Source organism: Rana temporaria, chromosome 1 (assembly GCF_905171775.1).
Source record: "Rana temporaria chromosome 1, aRanTem1.1, whole genome shotgun sequence".
NCBI classification, from domain to species: Eukaryota; Metazoa; Chordata; class Amphibia; order Anura; family Ranidae; genus Rana; species Rana temporaria.
In genome coordinates, this window is record NC_053489.1 from 560,558,431 (window position 1) to 560,577,295 (window position 18,865).

Sequence of the window (18,865 nt, forward strand, 5' to 3'; positions counted from 1 at the left end):
GGCTTAGGGGGAAACCCCCCCTGAAATATAGAGAGACTGAACTACAGATATTTTCTGATTTGTCGAAAGAAACGCTAGAAAGGAGAAGACACCTGAAACCCCTCTTAGAGCAGATGCGGGCACAAAACATAAAATATCATTGGGGTTTTCCGGCGTGCCTTATAGGCATAAAGGGGGGTAAAACTGCACGACTTAGGTTCCCGGAGGAACTCAAAGACTTCTGCTTAAAAATGGACTTGACAGTTCCAGATTTACCGGAGTGGGTGGGCTAGTGGGGCATGGGTTAGCCTAGAATATCAGGGGGCTGATCGGGGGGGGGGGAGGGAGAGGGAGGAGGAGTCAATGGAGTGCATTGAGCACCACCACGAAAGAGGAGCCGAGGATGAAGATGACGAGTCTTCTACCAGCGGCTCCCAGGCCAATAGTGGGCCAGGGAGGGGAGGGGGGGATGGGGAATTGGGAGGGGGGGACAAGGGAGGTGGGGGAAGGGAGGGTAATGGGAGGGGGACCATCTGAACGACTCCACAAGAATTCTTTTCAAACTCAAAGAAAAAAAAAAAAAAAAAAAAAAAAAGAGAGATAAATGACAGATATTAAGTTCTTATCATATAATGTAAAAGGACTAAACTCCCATATTAAGAGACATAAAATTCTTGCCGAACTTACGCAGTATAAAGTAGACATTGCCTACCTACAAGAGACCCACATTACCTTAGAGTCCAATATAAAGCTGTTTTCATCTGAATATCCCGTCTGGTATTATGGAGATACAGTCTCATCGAGATCTCGGGGGGTTGCCATAGGATTTTCAAGAGGAGTTAGATACACACTGGTGGACAGATTGAATGATCCGGAGGGGAGATTCTTGTTCTTGAAAATAAAACTAGGAGAGGAGGACTACACTCTGGCAAATGTGTATGCACCCAACGTGAATTCGGCTAAATATATGAGTAAAATCCTCAGAAAATTAAAAAATTTTGAAGAGGGACATGTGGTGCTGATGGGGGACTTTAACTTCTGTATGTGCCCGAGCCTCGATAGTACGTCCCATGCTCAGGGGAATAACGGTGAGCACCTTAAGCTACTGAAAAAACAAATGATACAAAACCAAATGGTGGATGTCTGGCGAATCCTTAACCCCAAGACCCGAGACTATACGTTTTTTTCCCCTGTGCATGGGACGTACTCGAGGATCGACTACGTCCTCGTAGATCATAGACTTTTGGAGAGGGTGGTCGAAGCAAGTTGTGAAATCATAACGCTATCAGACCACGCCCCTATAACCATGAAAATAAGCACATCCATACAAAAAAGCATTCTACCTGAATGGAGATTGGATGAAAGTCTGTTGAGAGACGAGGTTGTGGTCGAGAGAGTACAGAAAGAATTGGAATGGTATTTTCGGGAGAATGACAAGGAGGGAATCACAGGAGCAACTCTGTGGGATGCCCACAAAGCGTATATAAGAGGGATATTTATTGCAGAAGGGGCAAAGAAAAATAAAATAAGAAGGAGTAAATTAAAAACATTAAAAGAGGAGATATATAGGCTGGAACAGGAACATAAATTACAGGGCCAAAAGAGGGAAACACTCCGCAAGTTAACTTTAACAAGGGATGAATATAAAGCCCTGGCCGGGCAAGAAACCAAGAATTTCATAGACAGGATAGAGAGTGAAAGATATGTCTGGGGAAATAAACCTAGTAAAAACTTGGCCAGAATGGTAAGAAAAAAGAAAACCAGGAATTTTATCGAAAAAATCAGGAATGGGGATGGGGACTTAGTATACGCGACAAATAAAATAGCAGAATCCTTCAGAAGCTATTACGAAAAACTATACAATGTCCAACAGAAGATCAGGGACCCTGCCGAAAAACAGGATAAGATCAGGGAAGTATTACGGCAAACTAATCTACCGAGGATAGAAGAATTTGAGATGGAAAGAATGGAGGAACGTATTTCTGAACAGGAGATAAGTGAGGTCTTAAAAAATACCCCCAATGGGAAAAGCCCGGGACCAGACGGCTTCACGTCGGCCTACATACAAAGGTTTAGTACTATCTTAGTCCCTAGACTATGTCAATATTTCAATGGGTTGGGGCGAGACTATGAGATGAGTAGAGAGGCATTAACAGCTACGATCACTGTCATTAAAAAAGAGGGAAAGGACAATACGAACTGTTCAGGGTTCCGACCTATCTCACTCCTGAATGCAGATACCAAACTGTATGCAAAAATTTTGGCCGAACGAATGAAGGGGGTGATGACTGCCATTGTCCACCCAGACCAGGTTGGTTTCATACCTGGGAGGGAGGGAAAGGACAATGGGGTCAGGGCACTTCTTCTCATGGAGCAGATCAAAGAAAGAGGAACCCCTGGTCTATTCCTGTCAGTAGACGCTGAAAAAGCGTTTGACAGGGTAGACTGGGGGTTCCTGATACAAACACTAGAATGTATAGGAATTGGCCCAAGGATGATTAAATGGATCAAAACGCTCTATTTCCACCCATGCGCTAGGATCAAGATCAATGGATCTTTATCCGCACCCTTCGAGATGAGAAATGGAACCAGGCAGGGCTGTCCCCTGTCCCCTCTTCTTTTTGTCTTATCATTGGAACCCCTGCTGGCAATGGTCCGACAAAATCCAGAAATATATGGAATAGAGGTTGGAGAAGATGAGCACAAATTATCCGCCTTCGCAGACGACATTTTATTTTATATAAGTAGCCCAAGAGTTACTCTCCCGAAGTTAATAGCTACTTTAAAACAATATGGTGAGGTGTCAAACTTCAAAATGAATACAGAAAAGACGGAGATCTTAAATATCAATATTCTTAAAGAAGAAGAACAATATCTGCGGAAGAAATATAATTTTAAATGGCAAAAAGAAATAAAATATTTGGGAATAAAACTGGCAAATACCATCAAGAAAATATATAGAATAAATTTTATCCCCCTGCTCAACGAAATAAAAAGGGAAATTAAAAACATATTCAATAGACCTATTTCGTGGTTCGGGAGGATAAATGTAGTGAAAATGGTTCTCATCCCAAAAATCCTATACAAGTTCCAAATGGTCCCAATATACCTACCACCGTCATTTATTAAAATAATTAACTCCCTCATAATGAACTATATCTGGAATAATAAAAAACACAGGGTGTCTGCTCAAATTCTAAAACGGGCCAAGAAAAAGGGAGGCTTAGCTGTACCCGACATCAGATTGTATTATAATGCTTCGGTTCTCTCAAGGGTTATAGAATGGGCTAAAGAATCACAGGACAAAAGATGGATAAAAATTGAATGCACATTAGCGAGGGCACAGTTAGGGAGATTAATATGGAATCCACCACAACACAGATCCTTACACACCTCAACACACACAATAACTCATAATGCATGGAGGATCTGGGATAGACTTCACAAACAATTAAAAACAGAATTCAACTCACCCTTTATAGATTTAAAAGAAAACGAATATTTTATTCCAGGGACAAAAGAAGTAGGGGGAAATTGGATCACAAATAGAACACAGTTAAAAGATATAACACTAGATGGCAAAATTAGGACACTTCACGATATTAAATATAGGATTGGAATAAGGGCGCTCGACGAGTGGAGATACTTGCAGTTAGTGTCATTCGTCAAGCGCCTACCACACCCTTTGAGGTCACAAGAGGATTACACCTTATTGGAACAATTGTGTAGTATCGAAAGCTCAAAAGGAAATATATCTAAAATCTATAATTACTTGCAGAAAACGGAAGAGTTGGTCACGCTAAAATACATCCAAAATTGGGAAACGGACTTAGGGGTCCCAAGGGGGAAAACGACCATAGGAAGAATCCTGAAAATGACTCACACCTCGGCAGTAGATGTAAGAACTGCCGAGATGAACTTCAAATGTTTGACGAGGTGGTACGCCACCCCAGATAAAATGGCAAAATTCAGAGGGGGAGAGTCAGAGAAATGTTGGAGAGGATGTGAGTCAAGAGGAACAATGGCACACCTATGGTGGGACTGCCTGAAAATTAAAGCTTATTGGAAAAAAATCTTGGCCCTGATAAAGATAATAACAAAAAAAGAAGTGGAAGATAACCCATGGGTAGTTCTCTTTCATGGGGGGGAGATTCCAGAGAAGGAGTACAAGGGTTCATTGACCCCTCATTTATTGAACGCAGCGAAACGATTGATCCCCATAAAATGGAGAGACGCGAAAAGTCCGCAAATGTGGGAGTGGATCGACTCCGTAGAGGACACTTATAGGAGAGAGAAATTAAAATACGGGAGCTATAAACACAAGGAAGGGGAAAAGGATATATGGGTACCCTGGTTGGAATTTAAAAAGTCCTGGAGGTTCGCAGAAAACCTGAGAGAGGAATAGGAACGCATTTTTCAATTAAGGGAAAGAGTTCTTATAGTGGAGTCGTGGGGTGGTCAAGGGAGGGGGTGGGTAGGGGGGGGGGGGGATTTAGTTGGGGAGGGGGGAGATGGGGTGCTGGGTATTTCTTTGTCACGCAGATAAAACCTTTTAAAAATTCCGTACTTACTATAAAAGAGTGAGTTTTAAACGGTGAAAAAAAAAAAAAAAAAAAAAAAAAAAGATAATACATAAACAAACAAATAAATAAAATAAAATTAACAAGTATAAAAATTGGCATAAGAAATGCACCACAAATGATGCTAAACCAGATGTAGAGACGGAATTATGAATAAAATCATGAGCAAGTCTCTCGCTGTGGTGAAGTCTGAAGTGGCAAAAAAAAAAAAAAAAAAAAAAAAAAAAAAAAAAAAAAAAGAAGAAAATAAAAAAAAAACAAACTATCATTTAATTGCAGCACCGCTCATTCATTTTTCTTTTTCACATGTTCTTTCACTCATTCACGTTTCACATTAGTTTGTGTGCTTGATTCATCACACCTGTGGGGTGTGCGCTGGATCTCTGGATCTAGCTGCAATATACCACTTATTTGGGTTAGCTCGGTTTACACCTTTTACATTATGCCTGAGACATTGTCTACTCCGAGTGAAGATGTGGTATTTTCTACTCCAAAATCCTTAAGGACAGATCTGTCTTGTTCTGTGGAAGGTTTTGGGCCCCCTGCTTTAGAGAAACATTGGGATCTCATTGATTGACTTCAGACAACTTCTCCAATTTTTTCCAGATTCCATTCCTCATGCCTCGTACACACGACCGGTTTTCCCGGCAGGAAAACTGCCATGAGAGCTTTTGGCTGGGAATCCCGGCCGTGTGTATGCTCCATCGCAGTTTTCCCAACAGGAAAACTGCAGGGAAAAAAAAGAGAACATGTTCTCTTTTTTCCCGCCGAGATCCCTGGGGTCTTTTTCCCGGCAGTTTTCCTATAGGGAAAACTGTGATGGAGCATACACACGGCCGGTGATTCCCGGCCAAAGCTCTCACCGCAGTTTTCCTGACAGTAAAACCTCTTGTGTGTACAGGGGAAAAGTTACCAAGCAGGTTCTCGGTTTTCCCCTTGGGATTCCCGGCAGACTTTTTACTGCCAGGAATCCCGTACATGTGTACTAGACATCAGGCTGCAAAGCACAGATTTCAATGAATAAATTAATAGAACATAATTACCCGGATTTGTTGGTCCAGACTTTGCAGGACTTGGTCTACAGCTTTAGTGGCATTTTTTCTTTGGTCAGACCAGGGTCCATAGTGATGACCTTCTACATCTACCCGTTCATAGTAGACAGCAGCCATGTCAGCATCCCTATTCCTGGAAGCAAAATTAATACATAAATGCATCTACCTTTAACATAAAATAATTACATAATATTCTATTCAGCTACGAGTAAGCATCACATGATGTGAAACATGTCAGACACCTTTTTCCTGTTCACTTCATTTTGACTGCATCGCTTTGGTTGTTTTTTGGATTTTATTTATACAATAAAGACATCGTTTTAAGGAGTGCGGCAGTCCAAGATTTTCTTCTATCCAATATTCTATACACATGTAAACATATGAGGATATATCAGTGTATTTATTGGTGGACATAAACTGTTATATTACACAACGTATCATATGTTGAATATATCAGGTATGAAGTATGTGCAGGTGGTATTGGGGATTGCAACTGCTACTGAGCACTTAACATCATGGCTATTCAGAAGGTGACTGGGCTGGGGCACATTTGCCCCTAAGCCACTGCTAATAAATAATGATGAGCTGCAGGGCCTGAGTGGAGATGCTTCACCATTCAGACATTATTCAGGTGTGAAAACCAGTGACAAATGTTAGGTACTGTATAGCATATTTAGGCCTGCAGTCACCATGTTCCTTCGCAGCTTGGAGAGGTCATGTGACCGAATGCCAAGAGCCGCAAAAGGAAGATCATGATGGAAGATGTGAAAAGGTGTGTCACAATAAAACATATCCTTTATGCCGCGTACACACCATCACTTTATGTGATGAAAAAAAACGACATTTTCTGTGAAGTAAAAAACAACGTTTTTGAAACTTCAATTTTCAAAAACGACGTCGCCTACGCACTATCGTTTTTTCACAATGCTCTAGCAAAGCGAGGTTACGTTCACCACTTTTTTCCATTGAAGCTCGCTTCATAACTAGCTTCTGGGCATGCGCGGGTTTAAAAACGTTGTTTTAAACAACGTTTTTTGCTACACACGGTCAATTTCTGTGAAGTAAAAAACGACGTTTTGAAAAACGACACATAAAATTGAAGCATGCTTCAATTTTTTTTTGTCGTTTTTCACAAGACATAAAACAACGTTTTCCCCCACACACGGTCATTTAAATTGACGTTTTTAAAAACGTCGTTTTTTTTCATCACATAAAGTGATGGTGTGTACGCGGCATTAGAGTTTGTGCATCTCATGTCCCTTGAGCTGTATTGATCTGCACCGATCAAAACAAGCTCAACACAAGGGGCACAAACAAAAACAATGTTTTTTATGTGCCCTGTTCACACCTCAATGTTGTGTTTAGGTGGTCTGCAGTGTGCCATGAAAAATGAATACATAATGCATTTTTATGCAGCACAACTCACCACATCGTAATGTGCTGCAGTGCACAGACTTGAATGAAGGGTCATTTTGCTACATTATGACTGCTAAATAATAAGGCACCATGGCACACATTGCATGGTTAACTTTCTTTAGCCGACGGAAATCAGTCTGTACCATCAAAGGGCTAGTTGGAAGTTTTTTTTCCTCTTCTGGCTAAAAATACCCAATCCACCCCAGCTTCTACTTTCTTCTATTTGCATGCTTAGATTCCATTGTTCATCGAATCAAGCTGAATCTCTCTCTTTCTTATCTGCTGGCTTAAAGCTGAATTCTGAGCAGATATAAAATCACAAATCAATACAGCTTGGTAATCATTAATATAGACAGTTTTTTAAAATGCAAGAATAACAGCTAGGCAGTGGCGGCTGGTGCTCCAAATTTTTGGGGGCGCAAACAAACGAAAAAAAAAAAAAAACATCAATTGCAGCCTCACTGTGCCCATCAATTGCCGCCACAGTGCCCATCAATTTACGCCACTGTGCCCAAACGCAGCCACTGTGCCATAAAATTGTCACCACTGTGCCATGCCATCAAACGCAGCCACTGTGCCATCATTTGTCGCTACTGTGCCATGCCATCAATTGTCATCACTGTGCTATGCCATCAATTGTCATCACTGTGCTATGCCATTGTTGCCACTGTGCCCATCAATTGTCACCACTGTGCCCATCAATTGTCACCACTGTGCCCATCAATTGTCACCACTGTGCCCATCAATTGTCACCACTGTGTCATGCCAAACAAAGCCACTGTGCCAGAATCCGATCTGCGTTGGTTCTCCTCTTTTCTGGAAAATCTATCACAGATAGTGAAACTAGGTCCTTTCACCTCTGAAAAACGTACCGTGTCATGCGGAGTCCCACAGGGGTCCCCCTTGTCGCCCGTACTATTCAATATCTATCTCCGCCCTCTCTTCGAAATCATCAGCAACCAGAATTTACTCTACCATTCCTACGCGGATGACACCCAACTCTACTTTCGCATTAGCAATAAAAAGGATCATTATCTCGGACTAGAGAAATGCCTTACTCTGATAGAAAATTGGATGATGGAGAGTCATCTTAAACTCAATGGCTCAAAAACAGAACTTCTTCTGCTTCACGCCAGCCAAAAGAGTCTTGCCATGACAACTTGGACACCCCCCGCCCATTTTGGGACAAACCATCACCCCTAGCACCAAAGTCAAAAGTCTCCGAGTCACTTTTGACTCCCACATGACAATGGATGCACAAATAAGTTCAGTAGTCAGCGGATCCCACCATCTGTTGCGCCTGCTACGCAGACTTATTCCCTTTATCCCAAAAGAAGACATAGCAGTCGTGGTGGGAACAATAATCAACTCCAGACTCGACTATGCAAACGCCCTTTACCTCGGACTACCAAAGTACCAAATTGCTTGTCTACAAGTCGTCCAGAATACGGGCGCACGACTTGTAACAGGAAAAAACCCTGGGAATTAATTTCCCCCTCCCTCAGATCCCTTCATTGGTTGCCCGTAAAAGACAGAATTACGTTTAAGACACTCTGCCTGACGCACAAATGTGTTCTAGGAAGTGCGCCCCAATATCTATGTAAACAATTAAAATGTCACAACCCCAATCGCGTTTTCCGTTCTACCAACCAAAATCTACTCCAGATACCCAAGGCCAGATACAAGTCCAAAGGAGAATGTAGATTTGCAGTCCAAGGACCTAAACTCTGGAACGCTTTACCAACCAGCATCCGAATGGAAGTGAATCACCAGGCCTTCAGAAAAAAACTCAAAACCCATCTATTCTGAAGGCAAAGTATAGTAGGAAACAGATATCAAGCGCCCTGAGGCGATTCAGTTTGCATGTGTTGCGCTATACAAGTTTCTCACTCTCTCAAAAGCAGCCACTGTGCCATGCCATTGTCACCACTGTGCCCATCAATTGTCGCCACTGTGCCATGCCATTGTCACCACTGTGCCATGCCATTGTCGCCACTGTGCCATGCCATTGTCGCCACTGTGCCCGTCAATCACTGTGCCATGCCATTGTCGCCACTGTGCCCATTAATTGCTGCCAATTTGCCCCTAAAATGCCGCCAGATTGTTCCCCCACCCCGACTGGCACTTACCTTTCTCTGTCAGCCATCCTTGGATCCTCCTCCACGATCCCTCAAAGTAGTCCCGCCCTCGATGTGGCTTCAGCCAATCAGGTTACCGGTAACCAGAACCGGTGAACCGGATTGGCTGGGATGCCTGTCAGTGTTAACCCCTGGTTAACTATTTGGAAGCCGATTACAGCCCTCAGGCCGCTGGCTCTGATAGACACTTCCAAAGCCAACCAGCTGCCGTTATTCAGATGGCCGGCGCTCACCAGGGGGCCGGCCATCTGAAAAGTGGGCTGCGGCAACAATACATAGATTCATGCAATGCATGAATCTGTGTATTGTTGATCAGTGGCGGTGCAGGAGCGAGAGGGGGTGGCGCTCCTGCGCCCTCTATGGATGCACCGCCACTGCAGCTAGGGTAACTATCTAAATGTGACCTAGTATTAGCCTTTTGTTGTCCCTTTACAGAAGGCTGGAGTGTGACAGGAAGGAGCAAATCATTTTATGTGCCAACGAGGCGCATACTGGATAGAAAGAGAAAGCAGAGTAGGGCTGGTGCTCTATCGATTTGTGCCCTTTATCGAAAATTGCCCGCGCATGCCCAGAAAAGAAGGGCACTCCAGCTGATTTGAGGATCAGCTGGAGTAACGTCACCATAGCACATGCGCACATCGTAGGAAGGGTTTTTTTGACGGGCGATACCATTTCACGGGCACAATTGAAAGCAATGCAAAGAGTGGAGGGACACCGTAGATGTCAGATTGTGGCTCACTGTAAACCCGCGCGCAACAGCGAGGTACAATATGACGAATACGGTGTCCCTCTGCTGTTTGCATAGCATTAAATTGTGCCCATGAAATGGTATGCCCAGTCGAATAAAGGCTCCTCTGATGTGCGCATGTGCTATGGTAAAGTCACTCCAACTAATTGGGAAATCAGCTGGAGTGCCTCTCTGTCCTGTGCATGCATTGGCACTTTGACGTCGGGTACATAGCGACAGAACACCGGACATACACAAAGCAAATATTTTTTCCTGCAACCAACCGTGTGTGTCCACGTTTTGGGGTAAGAGTACCCATCCCCCTTCTCTGGTTTTGGATGCACATCCCTGGGTGTCGTGTGGGATAGTCACGTTACAGTTTGATCACTCCACCGCATGAACGTCAATGTACAACATTCATCCTCAAGGAACTGAACTGTCTGCATTGAACCTGTAGAGACTCTTGAACCTATCCCACCTTTTTTGTGCTGGATTTTATATTATCGTGTGTGCTATTTACATCTGTTCATTCAGCCATGGCATTATATCTCTAAGGTACCCATCAAGGTTAAGAATAATCTACACATATATGCACATACAGGGCCGCCATCAGGAATTATGGGGCCCATTACACAGCTTCAGGCATTGAGAAGCGAGGGTGCCCCCTTTAATAAAAAGATTATATATATATATATATATATATATACATATACACACACATACATACATAATACACCCTAAAAAAAAAAAAAATTGTCCCTTTAATAAAAAAACTTTTTTTTAATAAAAAAATAAATAAATAAAAAGGGGGGGGGGTTGCCATCTGGGCCCCTTACAGGTGTACTGCCTGTACCCCCCTGATGGCGGCCCTGTGCACATAGCACTTTATTATTTATAGGTACTCTCACTATTGTCTTTACAATCTGTATTTTGTTTATGTAGTTTTGGCACTACACCTTTAAGGTCCTCTTTGGGTTTTGAGTGATCCATAGTTACATGCACAGAATATTTTTCACTTAATTTTAAAGCATATGGTTTTTAACCTAACCATCCATTGCCACTTCACTTGTTTATGTATTACCTGACACTCACCAGGAAACTCTCATATTGAGCGCTGCATTTTTTTCCGTTTTTTTATAGATCTGACAAGTGCCTGGGCTGACACCCAGCTCAGCCTCTCAGTGAGCTGCTGAGAGCCTGAGGTGGCTACCCCCTCCCCCTCCACAGCCCAGTGCTCCAATGAGCGAGGAGGGAACAGAGCAGAGAGCGGTTACTGACAGTCTGCAGCTCTCGGGGACCTGTCAGAACTGAGTGATCGGCGGTGTTCGATTGCTCGTTTCTCAGTGCAGAGATGCCGGGGGACAGATGCAGCATCGGACCGGAACTGCATCTACCTTGGTAAGTATGAGTCTCCAAAAAATAATAAAAATAATCCTTTACTTGTCTTTTAAAGACTTTAAAATAAACAACTTCAGCCTTCCAGTTTTCCAGAAACCAACATTCTCCAAACTTCGGGTCTATACTATGTCCGGGGGAGTCACATCAATGTGTACCTGACCTGGAAAATGTACGCAACCTAGGCATTTCTGTGGCGGGATGGAAGCCTATAAACTCCCTCTTCACAAAATTCCTTTCAAATATGTAAGCAGGTACAGTTTACTTTTTCCACAACAGGTGTCGCTCTCCTGCAGTGGTATGGTTGCTGGAGGAGGAAGTCAAGAGGAACAGGGTTTCTCTATGGTTTTCTTGGGTCACTGGAGAAGCTATCCTATTGGATGCTGCTGTCCCCTGTGACTAGCAGCCATCTTGGGTCAGGCAGAGCCTATTTAAATGACCTTACTCCAGGGTTTGTCACATTTTTTGTAAGTGGGTAGTGTAGGTGGATGTATCCTGCCTTTCAGGAACAGTACTAGTGGTAAGGAGGAGTTACAACGAGGAGGGAAAACATAGGGACAGCGATTCCTCTGGACATCTTCCCAGTTGGGCATGAGATGGCTAGTCCACATTTTGCTCTCTTTGCAGACACGGTCAGTCCGGCAGAGCATTGTCTTGTCCTCATTTCTGCAACCTGTGTACCCAGATGGGCGGATTTCCCCCCCTGGTTCTGTTACTGCATTCTTTAATACAAGTTCTTTATTGAAACCGTGTGAACTATTGACAAAGCACCACGTCGCACCCCACCTACAAATATACAGTATATTTGTGAAAATTTAAAACCACTTTACAGCATTCCTTTAGAGATAGACAGTAGTTACCTCAGAGACTGAAGAGCATCATTCACAGCTCTAGTGAAATTCGCATCAGATGGAAAATTGTAATATTCCCGGCAATATTTAGGTCTAATGCCAAGAATTTCAACCTCACAACCTAAATAAAAAGAAAAAATATTAATGAAACTGGTTAATAAAATGAAGATACAGGAATATTTTTATGATACATATGTAAGATACTAAAATTCAGCAGTGATTTGTCAATTTCCTATAAATAGTCATACTAAATGCTATATATGAATAAGATGATATGGTTATTCTTTTTACAGTTGCAGTGTTCATAATTTGGGAAGGTCAGTTTTGGTGCACAACTCTGAGTTGTGCATTGTATGTTTTTTTTTTCTGTTAAAAGTATATTTGTCCTATATTTTGAAGTATGTCAACCTCTGCATGTTCTATTGTATAACTATTCACATGTGGCAATAAAAATCGTTAAAAAAATCAGCAGTAGTCTAGTTTGCCCAACATTTGCACATTCAGCACAACACTGCTGCTATTCAGATTGAGGTCAGTCTTTAGAAAATAAAATGTGTATAATGTTGAGTTTTTAGGCTGGGCTTCTCCTCTGGGTCACAGGAATGCAATTCATTTTGCACTCCTGTGACCTGTTTTCAGTGGAGATCGGTCTGAAATACGCTCTTCGCTGACATCACTACAATCAGTCGAGACAGCACATCATCCTAACTTTCCAAGTCTGGATAAGCCAGCTGCCTTAATTGATGGCAGTCTCAGCGAGCTGCTGAGACGACCACTCCCCGCCCCACCACAGCTCTTTGCTCCAATGAGCGTGGAGAATCAGAGCAGGAGAGATGCTGACTGACAGGCAGCATCTCTCTGCTCGGGGAGGAGTGAGAACCAAGCCACTGGCAGTGTTCAGTGGCTCGATTCTCAGTGCCGAGACGCCAGGGGACAGCTGCAGCATCGTTCTGATGCTGCATCCACCTAGGTAAGTATGAATCTAAAAACAAAACCCATACTTCTCTTTTAAGTTCTGGGGTTTATAATTGTCCTTTTGTGTATGTGGGGTGGAGAATTGGGTACTAGCAGTAAAATGTACGGTATATGTTAAAGACCCAGTTAGAGCTCTGAATTTGAGTAGGTTACTGCAATTTTTCAAAATTTGTTTTTATTTATTATAAGCTTATAGTGCCATGAAAAAGTATTCATACTTAAATAATTTTGTCACATTACAACCAAAAACGTAAATGTATTTTATTGGGATTTTATGTGATAGACCAACACAAACTGACACATAATTGTGAAGTGGAAGGAAAATTATAAATGTTTTTCAAAATTCTTTACAAATAAATATGTGCAAAATGTGGCGTGCATTTGTATTTAGCCCCCTTTACTCTGATACCCCTAACTAAATTCTATTGGAACCAATTGTCTTCAGAAGTCACCTAATTATTAAATAGAGTCCACCTGTGTGTAATTTAATCTCAGTATACTTACAGCTGTTCTGTGAAGCTCTCAGAGGTTTGTTAGAGAATGTAAGCAAACAGCATCATAAAGGCCAAAAGGAGCACACCAGACAGGTCAGAGATAAAGTTGTGGAGAAGTTTAAAACGGGGTTGGGTTATGGAAAAATATCCCAAGCTTTGAACATCTCACGGAGCACGGTTCAATCCATCATCCGAAAATGGAAAGTAGAGTATGGCACACCTGCAAACCTACCAAGACATGGCTGTCCAGTCCACCTAAACTGACAGGCCGGGCAAGGAGAGCATTAATCAGAGAAGCAGCCAGGAGGCCCATGGTAACTCTGGAGGAGCTGCAGAGATCCACAGCTCAGGTGGGAGAATCTGTCCACAGGATAACTATTAGTTGTGCACTCCACAAATCTGGCCTTTATGGAAGAGTGGCAAGAAGAAAGACATTGTTGAAAGAAAGCTATAAGATTCATGGTAAGTACTTTTGACTTTTCTCCATCCAGGGTTAGAGAGTTGGAAAGTACAGAAGCTAGTGGGTTATAAAACAGGAATTTAAGTAGCAGCTTCAGCAGGTCACCAACCACAGCCCTTGCATTGCCCTCAATGACAGTCTTACCCAAAATGTTGAGACATACAAGGCTTGAAAACAACATTACTGATTGCAGGTTTTTCCATTATTATTCTAGATAGCATGGCCACTATGAATCAGTGGCAGTTTGCTTACTGTGGTGATTACACCATTTCTACCTGGACCAACCTAATTTATTGCAGCAGGATCCTGTAAATCAGGGGTGTCAAACTCAATTTCATCGTGGGCCGCATCAGCATTATGGTTGCCCTCAAAAGGGCCGGTTGTATCTGTAAGATTAGATGTCCAGCGCATCCCCTCCCCTTTACATGAGATGTCAAGAGTCAGCCCACCATCAGAAGTTGAGTCCCCCACTCTCCCTTACATTACAGTGCACCCCCCCTTTACTTATGCTGCTGCTGGGAAGAACCTGGATGCATTGCTTGAAGGCAGAAAGTAAGGGCATGGAGGAGCACCAGAGAAGGGCTGGAGCTCTGCGAGGGCCACATAAAATACCCTGGAGGGCTGGATTCGGCCCGCGGGCCTTGTGTTTGACACCTGTGCTGTAAATGCTAGTTATTCCCTCTACAGGTAGTGTAGTAGTATACCAATTTATAGAACAGACACTTTTTAAAGTTGATGAGAATGTATGGGCATTTGTGCCATATTTAGCTTATACTTTATCCCCTGTCACCAGGGAAGGGAGTAGAAGATGTGCCAATAAACCTATTACTAGTTCTAACCTGTAAACACACTACTGAAATTAAAACTTAAAAAATAAATCATTTAGCTGGAGGTTGAATTTACCTCAAGTCAAGTTAAAGCCAATTTGCAAAAACAGTTAACTTGACAAAATCCTAAATCTGATCCTTTTAATGTACAGTAAAGAATTGTTAGCTTTGAGCTAATTTACCTGGCCAGTAGTACATATACACATTTCTTTTGGCCTTTTCCATAGTAACCCAAAGTGGCTCTGATCCATCCCACCAAATTGGCAGCAGGCTGTCTTTATTAGTACCGATATCAAATGAAAGATTTGTCTTCTGATCCCACATGTAGTTTCCAGTCATATGATGGACTTCACAGTGCCGACCTGAAGAAAAGCAAAATGTCTCAACACTTTAAAGTACACAGTTAATATGAATAGTCTTTTTATATAGGTAGAAATCCATTTTTATTTTTTAGAAATTTTTTTTTTTGGTATTGGAAACTATTATTTAAATGTTTATATAATTATTATTGGTAAATAATGTAATATGTAGGCTCTGCTTCCTGATTAGAAGTACTGACTTGGGGGCTATAATGGAGCATTGAAGAGAGTATTAGATACACCAAAAAGAGTATACACACAAAAATATTACTAACCAAGACAAGTCATTATAATACACTGGCAAGGAACAGTCAATAATTACAATACATAGGGAGGGGGTCAAATTTATGTATATCTGGTCCTATGGGGGGGGGGGGGGGGGGGGGGGAGAGCAGAGTCTAACTACTCATATGCTGCCTTGGAACTTGCCAGGAACTTGCCAGGAATGGAAAATTATGGTAAGTATTTGACAACAATTTTCTGGTTATCACCCAATATTGTATTAATAAATTACTTATTATGATCTCACATGAGGCCTACGTTTACAGTTTTCTTATAAGGCAGATTAGAAGCCAGCCTACATTAATATTGCAATTTATACAGCAGCAACACTGCCATGGTTCCTAAATATATAAACGGAACGCAGTGTATATGAACCTCTGGTGTAATCACTGCAATCACAAATACATTCTTGCTACCTGCCAGTCTTCTAAAAAGTTTTATAGAATGGAAAATACAATTCTCCGTTAATTATTTTTACTTCTCTATCTCTTAATAAATATAAACTGCAAAACTTAGTGCAAAATAAAGGTAGCAATAAACAGGAGATCTCATATTTTTGAAAAGTTGTTGAGGGTATAAGAATGCGAACAACCCAACATGTGCTTACATTCACAGTAGGGAAGCTTGTGGAAGGCTCAAGAAACAGTAGATGCAATTCAACAGCTGAAGAATGAGGCCCGTTCTGATTCCACCTTTCTCCTCTACAACTTTTATCAAACTCCTACATTTAGATGTAGCGCTACCCCCTCAGGAACCGCTAGAAAGTTGCCCAGGTTTTTTTTTCCCAGTTGACTGCCGCACAGCCAGGCACACATTCAGTCACTCTTTGGCTCAACAAGTCCAGGGTTGTTCTTTTGGTCGTTTTATTTTTGGAGTAACTAAGATAGGGTTGAGGGAATTGAGTGGAATACAAAAATGAGAACTATGTACAGGTTAAGGACAGCAAACTCTGAAAAGCGCAAGCAGAAGTCCTTGCCATAGCAAACTGTGGTCTTGGCTTGTAGTAGAATTAATGAAAAGCAAGCTTTTTTCTTTAGAACATCAAGAGCAGAGTCCCTTCACAAAAAACTAGATACACTAAGCTCTTCAGCCAATGTCCCCTTCGGCCAAACACCCACAGCTGACTATGGCACAAGAGGGATGGCAGCAGTCCAAAAGTCTCTAAGATCTCTCATAGCGCCCTTTACTCACAAAATGTTCAGGATGCCTCCTAACTTCCAAGCGACACCCTTCTCCAGTGATATCAGGCTATATCTTTAGCAGACAACTCACTTAAGGCCGCACGAGCAGCAAGCACATGGCAGCGTTGCCTTGGAGGGCAGCAAACCCTCTAGGCTGAACCTTCCCCTGCAGGCAGAAACCCAGCAGATCACAGTGTCACATATTTATACAGGCTCCCAGCCACCTTCAGGGCCATCCTTTCCTGAATTTTGGCTAAGGCTGTATAAATATTCAAGCTTCTGTTTGCATTGCTACACACCTATGATCCAGAGAGTTCTCCAGTTCTCTGGAAAGTCGAGGAAATAGTCAAAACTAGCAGCAGCTGAAACACTGAGCAGACCTCACTAATCACATGCAGCTTCACTGATTACAGCAAGCACAGTACAAATACCATACTGGTGACCCCACAATAGGGATTAAACTTATTTGCAGAAGGGAGTTTAACAAGACACGTGACCACTCATTAAAATTAGAAGAAAAGAGGTTTAACCTTAACTACGTTCTTAACTGTAAGAGTGGCAAGGATGTGGAATTCCCTTCCACAGGCAGTGGTATCAGCGGGCAGCATCGATAGTTTAAAAAAAATATTAGATAAGCACCTGAACGACCACAACATACAGGGAAATACAATGTAATACTGACATATAATCACACACATAGATTCGACTTCATGGGCTTGTGTCTTTTTTCAACCTCACCTACTAGGTAAATTTGACTGTTACATAGTTACCTAACACAAATTACAGCCACACTGGTTACAGTATTTTTTCAAGCTGAATTTACCTTGGAAAAAAATAAATAAATACAGCTCCACTGAACACAGTGAGCCAGTGCTAAATCTAACTAATCCTAGCACCTTTCTAGGAGAGTGATATATAGAAATAGTTTATTATTTGATTAAATGTGTTGTACTAGGTACTGCAAATGTAACATATATATATATATATATATATATATATATATATATATATATATATATATATATATACACACATACATACACACACACACACACACACTTATGTATTTTAGTACATTTCCTTTTTTATTTTCTCCTCCCCCAACTTATGTTCCCCTATTGTAATCTCAATAAAAACATTTGACAAGAAATAGTTTATTCTAACATTTGAAAAATCTGCAAGACTTCCTAAACTTTTTCTTCTACCCCATGGCTGGGGCAGGCAACATAAGCGCGTGTACCTCCTTGCATCCTGCTATTCAGCTGCTCAAAAACACACAACCCAACAGTATTGAACTAGCTACAAATTTAAAATAAAACAAACAAACATTCTATTATTCATTGTTCTCAGCAATCAGTTGGCATGTATTAGTCATGATTTCTCTAGAATCGTTTGGAAAGAAGTCCTGCAATTAAACACCAAAATAAACATGCCTATTCTGCAACAAGATGTTAGCATATTTGTTAACTGAGGTTTCCATATTGTGCAGAAAAAAGGCTTGTTGTAAAGGCTTCTGTATGAGGACTGTCAACCTTTTGATGCAACTATGCCATTGGTGTGTATAAGAGACTAACATACAATGGGAGCACAAAGCTTACTGTTGTACTAACAACAGTTTCCCACATATAGCCTACTAAAGAGATTTGCAAGCCCTTTTAGGTCAATAGTGTGCAATAACTCAAAATTAAAATTAAATAACTAATACTGCAGTTTAGTGTGGATTCACCCCTTTCCATGTGTAATCCCATGTGTTTTTATGAGCGTTATCAACAATCGATTATTTTCATGTGTTGCCATGGTCAATAATAGGCTCTATAACAAACTATACAATAATGCTTTAATAAATAGACAACACAACAGTGCTTAAACAGTTGTGAAATAGCATCAGGCTGAGAACAAAGGACTAGTTACCAGGATTCCATATGGTCTCCATGCAGATAAACTTCCCCCATTCATAACTTACCATGTTTGTTCTGCACCAAGCTGTGTGTAGAGGGGGCCATCTTGGTAGAGGTAGGGTTATTGCTTTCTCATGTCAGAGCCTCTTGCAGGAAAGGGGATGGCAAAGTAGTGACATTGCCAAATCTGCTGAAACTAGCCGGCAGAGGTAGCAGTCCCCTAGATCTCATATTATAGACATACAGCTATG

At 41.7% G+C, this 18,865-nt stretch overlaps 1 protein-coding gene across 2 annotated transcripts in view; it reads right to left on the reverse strand.

Moving 5' to 3' along the window:
* The window catches only part of ENPP6 (ectonucleotide pyrophosphatase/phosphodiesterase 6), a 105,353-nt gene that overhangs the window by 41,598 nt on the left and 44,890 nt on the right, over window positions 1-18,865 (reverse strand). For both annotated transcript variants that reach the window (XM_040333984.1, XM_040333983.1), the window contains exons 2-4: window positions 15,077-15,256; window positions 12,148-12,259; window positions 5,603-5,744 (exon numbers count right to left, since the gene is read on the reverse strand). In XM_040333984.1, coding sequence (XP_040189918.1) covers window positions 5,603-5,744; window positions 12,148-12,259; window positions 15,077-15,256 — 434 coding nt within the window. The remainder of the gene's footprint in view (window positions 1-5,602; window positions 5,745-12,147; window positions 12,260-15,076; window positions 15,257-18,865) is intronic.